The sequence below is a fragment of the Numenius arquata genome, chromosome 27, assembly GCF_964106895.1.
Source record: "Numenius arquata chromosome 27, bNumArq3.hap1.1, whole genome shotgun sequence".
NCBI lineage: Eukaryota > Metazoa > Chordata > Aves > Charadriiformes > Scolopacidae > Numenius > Numenius arquata.
In genome coordinates this window covers 2,721,455-2,732,768 of record NC_133602.1, presented here as the reverse complement: position 1 = coordinate 2,732,768, position 11,314 = coordinate 2,721,455, and the positions used below count along the sequence as shown (strand labels likewise).

Genomic DNA, 11,314 nt, shown 5'->3' with positions numbered 1-11,314 from the left:
AGCATCTCCCTCCCCTGCTTCAGCCCCTGTTTTCTTTCTGTTTGTTGCAGCTCAAAGCAACCCCCAGCAAGGCTGTGAGCGTGCTGCCAGCAGGACTGAAGAAGCCCTGGCACACGCAGGGAGCCAGGATGCCCTTGGTGGCGTACACCAAAAGGGCTGCTTTGAAGTGGGGAGTGTGATGTGCTCTGGGGAGACACCCCCCCCAGTGCTGCCTCCAGCTCTGGGGCCTCAGCACAGGAGACATGGACCTGCTGGAGCGGGGCCAGAGGAGGCCCCGGAGATGCTGGGAGGGCTGGAGCCCCTCTGCTGGGAGGGGGGGCTGAGAGAGTTGGGGGGGTTCAGCCTGGAGAAGAGAAGGCTCCGGGGAAACCTTACTGTGGCCTTTCAGTTCTTATAAGAAAGATGACGAAAGACCTGGGGGCCCCTAGCAGGGCCTGTTGCGATAGGACAAGGGGGAATGGTTTTAAACTAAAACAGGGGAGATTCAGACTAAATATAAGAAAGAAATTTGTCATGCTGAGGGTGGTGAGACACTGGCCCAGGTTGCCTAGAGAGGTGGTCGATGTCCCATCCCTGGAAACATTCCAGGTCAGGCTGGATGAGGCTCTGAGCCACCTGATCTAGATTGAAGAGGTCCCTGCTCGTGGCAGGGAGGGTGTTGTGGTTTAACCCCAGCTGGCAGCTGGGACCATGCTGCCGCTCACTCATCTTCCCCTCCCCTCCGCAAGAAGGGTAGTGAGAAAAGGAAGGGAGAGAAAAAAAAAATATTAGTTGAGATAAAGACAGTTTAATAGAACAGTATGAGATAAGGAAAATAATAATAATGATAATAATGACACAAGACACTCACCACCCAGTGAATTGGCACTGTCCTGAGCAATGATCACAAGTACCCACCCCTGGCCAAGCCCCATTTCTATTTCGAGCATGACGTCTGCAGTATGGAAAGTTCCATCCTTCTGTCTAGGTTTCTTCTCAACTTCTACAGGAAGCTGAAAAAAAAAGTCCTTGAAAACTATAAGCATTGCCTGGCAACAACTAAAACAATATGGTTTATTGACTTCATACCAAATCTGAAACACAACAACCACTAGAAAGAAAATGAACTCTGTCCCAGGACAGGGGATTGGACTAGATGACCTTTACAGGTCCCTTCCAACCCAACCTGTTCTATGATTCTATGTTACTTCACACCTGCTCATCATTTCACATGGATCTGTCTGGTTAAAGCCCTCTCCAACTTTGGCTCACTCAGCTGGACGTTCATTGGGAACTGCCTCGTTTCTTCCAGTCACGTGGGTTGCCTCACTATTTCCCCATTATTCAAAACCTCCTTGCACCCGCCGCCCCTGTGAGGGCTGGGGTGTCACAGAACAGGGCACCACCCCCCTCGGGGCTGCAGGGCCAGACTGGTGGGTGCCCCAGGAGGCCAGACCTGCTCTGCTGTCACCCATCACACCCCAGGGGCACTTTGGCCAGTCTTGGCATCATTGGGACACTGGCTCTCAATTCTGTTCTTCCCTGGCCCCTCCTCTACCCCCTGGGACTGAGCCTGATGCCCTCCAACTCTGCCCTGGTTTGGCTTGACTTGACTGGGGAAGAAGTCCTGGGGATCTGTGTCAACGCAGGTGGGTCAGACACTCCCCAGAGAGGCAAACATCACAGCTTTGCTCCGGGGCGGTGAGGAAGAAGAGGAGGTCTCCCAAGCACCTCTTTGCTGGACCCCTTGCCAGGGCTGTGGGCTGTGGACTGCGCTCTGCTCCATCCCCACCTCTCGGAAAGGCCAGGACGGATAGTGGGATGGCTGGCTGCTCTCCCACGGAGCCAAGCACCGGTGCAGCTCAACCTGCTCCAGCCTTGGGGTCTTTGTGCCTAACCAGACCCAAGACATGCAAATTGGGGTTTGGGGTCCCTGGGAATCACACACCCCCGGTCTAAAGGCAGGAAAGGGTTTCCCCACAGGCCCTGCTGGCACACAGGTGGCCAGGCTGCCTGTCCAAAGGCCACTGGAATACACCGCAGAGCCCCAGCCCCAGTGGGGATGGTGACGTCAGCCCCAAGTCACCGAGCTGAGGCACAACAGTGTCACCAAACTGAGACGTGACGAGAGCGAGACACTAGGCCATGGGCCACAGCGGGGGGAGGTTCTGGTTCCCCCTCCTGGTGCAGGCAGGTGGGCTCGCTGCTGAGCCCTGAACCAAAGGGATGGCCAGCAAGGCCTCAAGGGCAGGCGATCCTGGCGCCTTGGGAGTAGGGGGGTGGGGGAACCCCAGATGTGGGGAGGGAACATCAGCACAGCTCCTCAGATGGGTCTTTCTGCTCCAGGGAGGCAGCGAGGACACTGGGAGCTGCCACCGTGAAGAAGCCGCTCTCTGATCAGCATTTCTGGGGACAGAAACAGCAGAAAACCCAAGCGTCTGTCACCACCCTGGCCATCACCATGCATCAGCAGGAACAGCAAAGGAGGAAGCTGCAGTGAGCGCAGAACACAGCCCCATCCCGAGTGCCCCAAAGTGCTCTTCCCCCAGATCTTGCAAGAAACAAGGATGTACATCCACCCCGAGTGCCCCTTCAGACCCTTTGCCAGCTCTTTTCCTAGCTGCCACCCCCACAAACCAGTGTGAGAGTGGGACCAGGTTGTACTGAGGTCCAGCAAGACAAAACCCAGCCCCCTCAAAAGCCTTCCTGTGGCCCCAAGGAATGTGTCCTTGTCAGGAAGCAAATTCTTGGCACCAGGAGCAATAACAGAGGCAAACTCAGCTTGCTCCAGCAGCTTGGGGCAGCGCCCGGCACATATTTCCCCAGCACTGCCAAGCTTTAAAGCACAAACATCGGCACATACTTGGCACCAGGCTGGAACAGCCTGTCCCTGTGCAAACACCCAGCCCTGGCCCCTGCTGTGGGGTAGGCTTGAGGGGCTGCGAAATGGCCAACGTGGGGGAAAAGATGCATGGCAGAGACTTCAGTCAGCCCCAGGGAGGGGGTCACTGGGTCCGTCTGAATAGCAGCCCACCCTGGTGACACCATCAGCTGGGCTGTCAAACTCCAGGGAGGAGAGGAGTGATGTCAAGGCTGAAAACCCTGGAGTTAAAGCCTCTGGGATGGCTGCCAGTGAGGACAGAGGGAGCCACAGTGGGAGGATGTCACTGTGGGGCGACCCTGACCCTGGGGAGGGCACCAGGAGCCCCTATCCCACAGCATGGAGGGGGGCAGAGATTTGTTTTGAAGGCAGGAGGATAAACCCCATCTCCCCCTGCGCTCCCTCCAAGTCTCTCAGCTGTGACCCAAGGAGCCTGCTTTAGCTGCACAAGATGGACCCCATGCCCACCCCACCCCCCAGCCCACACACATCCAATATACCCCATGGCTGGGTGAAGACCCCCATGCACCCCACACCCACCCAACACACACCTTGCCCTACGCACACCCCAGAGCCCTCTGTTGCCGGCCCAGGTCTGGGAGTGGAATGGAAATAACCATGCTCCACAGCTGCTACCCTTGTACGGAATTGCTCTTACTGGTTCTTATCATGTGCTGTCACGATCGCTTCCCCCTCCTGTGCAAGCACGTCCGGCATTTCCGGAAAACCAGGAAAAGATCTGGTTCCAGAGCTGTCCACTCCTCCTGCCCCCTCTCAGCACAGGGGCAGCCCCCAAGCTGCAATGCCCCTTTGCATTCTTCACTATATTTCCTTTTTTTTTTTTTTTAATAAAAAGCAAGCATAGCACTCCAGAAGAGAGGAGAGATGAACATGTAAAAAATTATATATATTTATATATATATGATTCATATCTATTTACAACATGGCTGGGACAGACAGCAGAACGTCCAAGGAGGTTGCACAGCCACTGCCAGTGCTGCCCCTGGCCAGGTCATACAGGAAAATACAACAGAGACTGAAGCATGGACCCATGGTTACAAGTGGGCAGCTCCCAATCCCGCTACACTCCTTGCCAGCTCTACAAAGATAAAACTATCCTCCGCAGCCATGGGGCCAGCAACAGAGCCCCTGGCTCATGGTGCCCTGATGAGTGGAGCCACAGCTGGGTTGCTCCGAACCACCCAAAGGCAGACACAAACATTCCAGCACACCCTTGGCAAACACTCTCCCAGGGAACACCACCATGTTCGTCACTCCAGCAAGCAGAAGGAAAGCAAAAGTCTGAGTCAGCCAGCCAAGAACACACATAAGGAAAGCCGAGCCCATGCAGAGCATTGCCTGTTGCCTCCCTGCCTTGGTTTCTCCTGACCTGGTAGGAATCCCAAAGAGGGAAAAAAAACAAGAGGGAAACAAGAGGGAAACAAGAGGGAAACAAGAGGGAAACAAGAGGGAAACAAGAGGGAAACAAGAGGGAAACAAGAGGGAAACAAGAGGGAAACAAGAGGGAAACAAGAGGGAAACAAGAGGGAAACAAGAGGGAAACAAGAGGGAAACAAGAGGGAAACAAGAGGGAAACAAGAGGGAAACAAGAGGGAAACAAGAGGGAAACAAGAGGGAAACAAGAGGGAAACAAGAGGGAAACAAGAGGGAAACAAGAGGGAAACAAGAGGGAAACAAGAGGGAAACAAGAGGGAAACGAAAAGACATTCACTCAACTTCCTTTTGCCCACACGCCTTCAAAACCAGGTGGCTTCAACGCTGCCCTGGCACAGGCATACCAAGACCTTTTGACAGGATGGGAGGCCGCTTCATCTCCGCTGCGTGAGGAGCGGACAGTACATGCACTGAGCACACACATGGTTTTGCAGGCTGCAGCCATCACACCAACCTTTGGGGGTGGGGGGAGGAGTGTTCAGGTTTCTTTTAATTTTTGGTTTGGGTTTTTTTCAGGCCTGGAACAAAGAAAAGGCAAGAAGGAAAAAAAAGGGAGAAAGAAATCCAAGCTCGGGGTGCCTGACACTGTCAACACAGGTTTGCCTCTATGCTCCTCTCTTCTTAATCTCCATGCTCTCTGTCTCCAGTGCTTTTTTCCCTTCCAGGGTGGTTATTCCTATTCCTGCCTCTCTCTCTCCGGAGATCAGCTCTAACAGCTCACATCCGTCTTACCAGCTGCTGCCAGTCCCTGCTTTGCAAGCGCCAAAGTCTGGGCATCAGGCAGGGGCTGCATGCGACCAGACAGGGCTCTGCCCACCCGGCCACCCTCCCCTGTGTGCCAGCGGGATTCAGCTCACCACCTTTTGCCGCCTACTGGGAGGGGAGCTATCTGTCACCCTTCCTAAGGCAGACAGTCTTGCCAGCCAGGGAGACCAGGGAGAGAGAAGCTGCCCCCCAACCCTCTGGGGCAGCTGCGAGCCTCACACTGCACCCCTCCAACATAGCCACACTCAGATACCCCCAGAACAGCAAACGCCTCATCGCAGCTCCAAGCCTCCAGGACCATTTCAAACACTGTCCAGCCCCTCTCCCACAGCCATCGGACGCATCGTCCCCTCCTGTGAGCTCAGCTGCTTTGCAGAAGCAGGGGACAGATTCCAGGAAGCTCAGCTCAGCAACACAGCCACAGAATTGTTTGCTTATCAGCTAATTTCTTCACTTAAAAGCTCTAACACACACACACACCTAACTAAACTTCCAGATCACATATCTCACCTTTTGCCCAGCAGGTTCCTCCTCTGCAGACACCCGGTGCCTGAAAAGCATTCACATGCCACAGCCCTGAGCCCCCCCTCCCACTCGGTGCCAAGCAAACAGCAGTTTCTCCCAGGGATGCTTGACTCCCAGCGAGGAGGCAGTGCTTCAGTGGCTCTGCAAGCGAGGATGGTTTCAAATAGCGTGAAAATTAAGGCAGCAAACCAACTCGCTAAAAGGAACGGCCCAATCAAATCTGCCTGTGCATCCCAGGCTACTGACCCCTCTCTCTCGCCTTCTTGGTTTTGGTGTGTTCGCTGTAAATACTCAAATAACTATGTGGATTCTGGTGCTCCCATCCCTATGGTACAGTAAGTTCAATCCGTTTAGCCAAAAGGAAAAAAGAAAATAGGAAAGAGCCCAGCCCGTGAGTGCAGGCTACCCTGCCAGCTTGCTGGTCACAAGGGAGGATTTTCTCTGCGGGAGGTCCTGAGGTGTGGGGATGTGGTCTCCTGTCACCAGGTTCTTGTCTGGCCCCACACTTGGCAACTGCTTGTTCTTCATCTTTGCCTTGGCCATGTTGTAGTCACCAGAATCGAAGTATTTTTGCTGGAAGAGGGAGAGGAGTTCGGGTTACTTTGATTTGCAGGACCATGAGGACATAGCAGAGATACAGACACCTGGCCACAAATACAATCCTCTAAGGAGTTGCTGAGGTTGCTCAAAACCAAGTCACAAAAACATCGCAAGGGGAAAATCCAAGCAAGGGAGCCTGGCCTGATTTAAAACACTTTTAGTACCGACCCACAAACCCCAGAGTGACTTACCTGCCCCACCCGGAAGAAGCTTTGCCCCACAGCAGCTGCCCATCTGACTTGAGACACCCAGGTGCATTTTCTCCCTTTGACCCACCTTTGGGTATTTGCAGCCTGTGAACTTTCACTGCTTGGCGTGGCACTTGCTGGCTAGAGACCAGGTTTGTCCTGCTCTGCCCTTGCTCCGCAGGCAGCATGACAGGGATTCAGTCTCAGTCCAGAGACACTCCGGCCAGCCAAATGCAGGCACAGCCACATCAGCAGACGCCTCCAAGCAGAGGATCAACTGCAGTGGCAAAGCCAGGGGATGTTTGCCGATACAGTTTATTCTGATTTGGTGAACAGATGAGCTGGTGTGACAGAGGCAGGATTTTCTCCCCAGGAAGCACAGCCTGGCCAGTGCCAAGACCTTCAACAGACCATCCAGGCTTCTAACAGCCGAAATGATGCAGGGAACTGCCTGCGAAGAAACGGCCAGAGGACACCTCCCTGCTGCACAGCACCACCGACTCACGGTTCAAGGGGCATTTTGCTCCCTTATCACACACACCACCACAGACTTTGTGCTCCTTCCTGGTGCTGCTTGAACCCCCGCAGTGGTGTAGGAAAAGCTGAACACCAAAGCAGAGCCTGTGCTGGTTCTACAGACAGGGCTCTGCTCGGTATAAGGAGCTCTGAAGAGCCCAACTGCCCCAATGCACTGTCAGGGGGCCCCATGAGCCCAGTCCTGACAAAAAGCCCTTCCCCGCTTCAGTGTCAAGCCAGTAAACAACCCTCCTTTCACTGCTTGCTTTTGGAGCTGGTACCTAAAAGAGTCCTGGTGATCACGTCAACAGTGAGCACAAGCGCACACGGCGGCTGCTCAGGCAGAGGGGACAGCTGTTAATACAAGCTGGAAAGGAAGTGGCAGCACAGAGCCATGTGCCTGCGCGATGGAACACAGAGACACCGTGTGTTCAGAGCTGGGGAAGGCACACAGCCACCGGCTGCCAGCAGCTCAGGAGGGACTTATGTTTCCTGCACCAGCCTCCACAAGGAGGACAGCCAGCAGTGACAACTCGAGCAGGCTACAGATGGCTCTCAGAGAGGGATTTAATTAAACTTCCAGGGAGCAGAGTCAGAGGGTTGGCTCTTTACGCTGGTGCCAGCAATGGAGATGCAGCCAAGCTGACTCACTAGCATTCTCAGTGCCCTTTGCACCAGCCCAGAACCCAGGCAAAGTGCAGACCAGAGAGAAAAACTCATGCCTGCAGCATCCCAGTAGCCCGGTGCAGGGAGGGCATTTATGCATTTGTTTCACCTCTAGAGCTCAGGTTTTGGGTCAGGGTGTGGAGGACAGGGTAGGATCAAACACTGCGGGAGATACACAGAGCAAAATCACCCAAAGGTGGCAGCTTTTGGGTTCTGAGCAGGCACAAGTGCTTCTTGCTTGACCACAGCAGACCTCACTGCTTCAGGCTTGTGGCTGCTGGGTGCCACGTCCAGCACAGGCACTGAAAGGAACCTGGTCCATGGGTTCAACAGATTTTTTGGTCTGAGGAATTTTGGTGTGATTCCTCTGACCTGGCTGGAGCTTGGCTGCCTGTGCCATTGAGGGAGGAGAGGATGTGGATGAGCCATGGCTGAGACATAAATACCCCTTTCTGCAGTCTCTTCATGAGGAAGTCGGAGCCTCCAGGCTTCTGGCCTAGGTTGGGGTATTTAGCCTTCAGTTTCGCCTCTTCCGCTCTCTCAGGGGTGATGGTTTCCTTCTCTTGTGTGTCCTAAAAAAAAAAAAAAAAAAAAAAGAGGGGGTGGAAAGCCCTTCAGCCCCACAGAAAAACACACCCCTATGACACCGTAGCACAATATTCAGCAGCACGTCCAAACCCCAGCGCCTGGCTTGTCAAGCAAGGTGTGGTCCCCTGGAACACCCAGATGCCCTCAGAAAATATTATAAACACCCTCCCAGACAGAAGCAGCTTTTACCTCCAGTACCTGTGGAAAGAGGTAGAGATCTTCTCCCTGCTTCCTTCCCAGATGGAAGCTCCTGCAGGTGCTTGTGCTGACATTTGACTTTGCAAACCGGGCTTAAAATGTCACCACATATGACTGCTGGAAAAGTGTCTTCCAGCGACAGGTCAGACCATCAACAAACGTCAGCCCAGAGCTGCCCAGCACAACAGGCTGCAGCAACGCACTGCAGCGCTGAGAGGGTTGTACTGCCTGTTGCAGTACAGCTGTGATGGAAGAAACCCTTCTGATCCAAAACCAATTTACTGGGAATGACGACTGGCACAGGTAGCAAAACAGCATTTTAGCACCTGTTTCACAGCCACAGGAGTTTCAGGATGTTCCAGGAAGCCTGCTCAAAGCCTGGGACCCCTGGGGCCAATTATGGCAGGCGGTGCCAGGCCCTGGTTGTCACCTGGCACCTCTGCAGGAGCTCTGAGACACCCCCTTCACCCCCAACCCAGCTACCAGCTCAGCAACGATGGCCAAAGAGGGGTTCCCAGTACAGGGCTTGGAATCTGCTCCCCAACCACCTTGGGAGCCTCTCTCTTTGGGGAGCAGCACTCCTCCTTCCAAAGAAGGGCTGCAGGCCTGGGGACAGAAGTTCAGTCTGGGACGGGAAGGAATCAGGGTCCCAGCAGGGCCTGAAGAGCCTCACCCACAGCAAAGCCAAGTTGTAGCTGGCCACTGAACCAGCTCCAATGGGAAGACATCGCTGCTGGCCACCACCAGTGGCCATCTGGGGCCAAGCCGCCACAGGAGCGCAAGTTGCTATTTCACAGGATGTTGGCAAGGGGTGTTTTTTATCACTGTCCCCTTCCCAGCAGGGACAACATTGGCAGACTTGGCAGCAGTAGCTCTGCTCCTGCCAGCACCAATAGATGCTGTGTGCATCTTCTCCCCAGTGCTGAGGCCCTCAACGGCTCCCAGCACACCCGAGATAGCATGGGTCTCAAAATAAGATGTGGCAGAATGCTGCTACTACGAGCTCCTGCCCTGTCCATGAAGCAGGAAAGCCCTTGCCATCAGATGGGACCAGCAAGCTGGCAGGATTCAGCCAGTGGAGGTGGGTAGGATGGGAGTCCTGGGCTCCCCATGGATGAGGCACTGAAGCTTGTCCTGGTGGCATTAAGGGGATGTGCTCCTGTGCGTTTGACTGCTGGGACTTCCCAGGTGGCCAAGAACAGAGCTGGAGCCCACAGGTTGGAAAGCATTGCTGGCACTGCAAGAGGTTTCTAACATGATCTTTCACTGGTGCTGACCGGGGGGAGCAGCCCTTCACAGCATGGCTGCAGCCCTGCAGGCCAGCTCCTCACAGAGGCTATGAGAGGGTGCCTGCGAAGGCTGCCATGAAACAGCTCCTTAGCTGTGTCTCAAAAAGACAAAGCAAACCCGAGTTCACAGCAGCTCGTGACAGTCTCAACTGGGACAAATGGAGCTGGGAGCAGCAGCATGTTGCACAGGCTCAACACATCCCACTCGGAGTCCCAACTGCACAGGCTCCTCCTCACACCCCCGTCTATGAGGGTCCCCAGGAGACTGAAGGGGGAGTGAAGGCAGTGAAGGTGCTGAGAGTCTCATCACGATCTTCAGCTTCTGCGTGCTGCAGGGCTTCACCCACACACAAGCCTGAAGGAGCCCAGCTCTTCTTACCTGTCTCCATGACAGCTCCAGGAATAAGAGCTGCGGCCAGTGCACGCCACTCAGCCCTGCCACAGTCAGGCACTCCATGAGCCCCAACGCCAGATAAGTCATGGGGGATTTTGGCAAGAGGAGCTGAAGCTTTGCCCCCCACAGCCCTTCCATCATGTCAGCCTGCTCTCCTCAGATCTTCATTTCCAAACCTCCTTCCTCCCTGCCCGGCTGCAAATGCAACTGTCTTCCACCGCCCCGTCTCCCCCGCATTGGCTGGGGTGTGCCGCTGCATCCTGCCGCTTGCCCACCTCACGGGCATCTCTTCTGCGGCACCCAGCAGAGCCAAGGCCGCGCCCGTGTCCTTAACCCCTGCCCGTGGATCCCGGGGCCGCCCACGGCGGTGCCTTCCCCACGGGAGAGCGCCCACCGCCTTCCCCCGCTGCCCGAAAAGCGGCGCATCTGCCCCCTTCCTACGCCCACCCCCCACGTTAAACGAACACCGGAGAAGGGGAACAGCCTCTCCCGCTGCGAGGCCGCCCCGGCGGCAGGGGGAGGGCTGAAGGCGGCCACAGCAGGGGAAGGCAGAAGCTCTGCCGGGTCCCACTGGCCGGAGGCGGGGCGGGGAGGGAACAGGCTCACGCCCGGGGACGCGACAGCCGCTGGAGCCATCGCCCAGCCCGGCTCCTCGATGCCTGCAGGCAGCTCTGCCCCGCCGAGGCGGCCAACGAGCCGCAGCCCGGGCTGGTGGCCCCGCTCAAACCCCGCGGAGACCCCAGGAGGCAACCGGGGGGGGGTGGGCGCTGGTGCCAGCGCCGATGTCCGGGGGGTGTGCTGCGGAGGCCCGGCACAGCCCCGCTAAGGGGGGCAGCCAGGCTCGGGCCCTCGGCAGCGGGGCGCACCCCACGGCTCCCGGGACCCCCAGCCCACCCGTCCGGGGAACCCCTGTCCCAGCGCTCTCCAGCCCCGCCGCCGCCATCGAGATCGCGCTATCCCACCGGCTCCGCCGGAAGTCCCACCCCCACCAGCCCCACAGCCAAAGAGAGACCAGTAGCCAGAAGGACACCAGAAGCAACCAATCCGCGCGCAGAGCCGTGAAGAGCTACGTACGGCCGAGCCAATGGGAGCCAGCCAGGACCGCCCCGGGGTTCCCCACCTGTTTCTCCTGCCCTGTCTCCTCCGCGGGGGCGCCGGTACCGAGCGGGGCTGCCATGGCAGGGGAGGCCTCCGCGCTCCCTCCGGCCCCGCGCTCTCCTCCAAAATGGCCGCTGCCGCCCCCTAACGCTTCAGCTGCCTGACGGACGGG

The 11,314-nt window shown here is 56.4% G+C and overlaps 1 protein-coding gene across 1 annotated transcript; it reads right to left on the bottom strand.

Annotated features, from left to right (window-relative positions):
* Nucleotides 1–4,828: 4,828 nt before the first annotated feature.
* Nucleotides 4,829–11,280, bottom strand: ENSA (endosulfine alpha). The gene is made up of 3 exons (XM_074164457.1): nucleotides 11,165–11,280; nucleotides 8,022–8,147; nucleotides 4,829–6,178 (listed from the first exon to the last, which is right to left on the bottom strand). The coding sequence occupies exons 1-3, from the start codon at nucleotides 11,219–11,221 to the stop codon at nucleotides 6,008–6,010; spliced, it is 354 nt and encodes a 117-aa protein (XP_074020558.1). The 5' UTR covers nucleotides 11,222–11,280; the 3' UTR covers nucleotides 4,829–6,007.
* Between the last annotated feature and the right edge of the window lie 34 nt (nucleotides 11,281–11,314).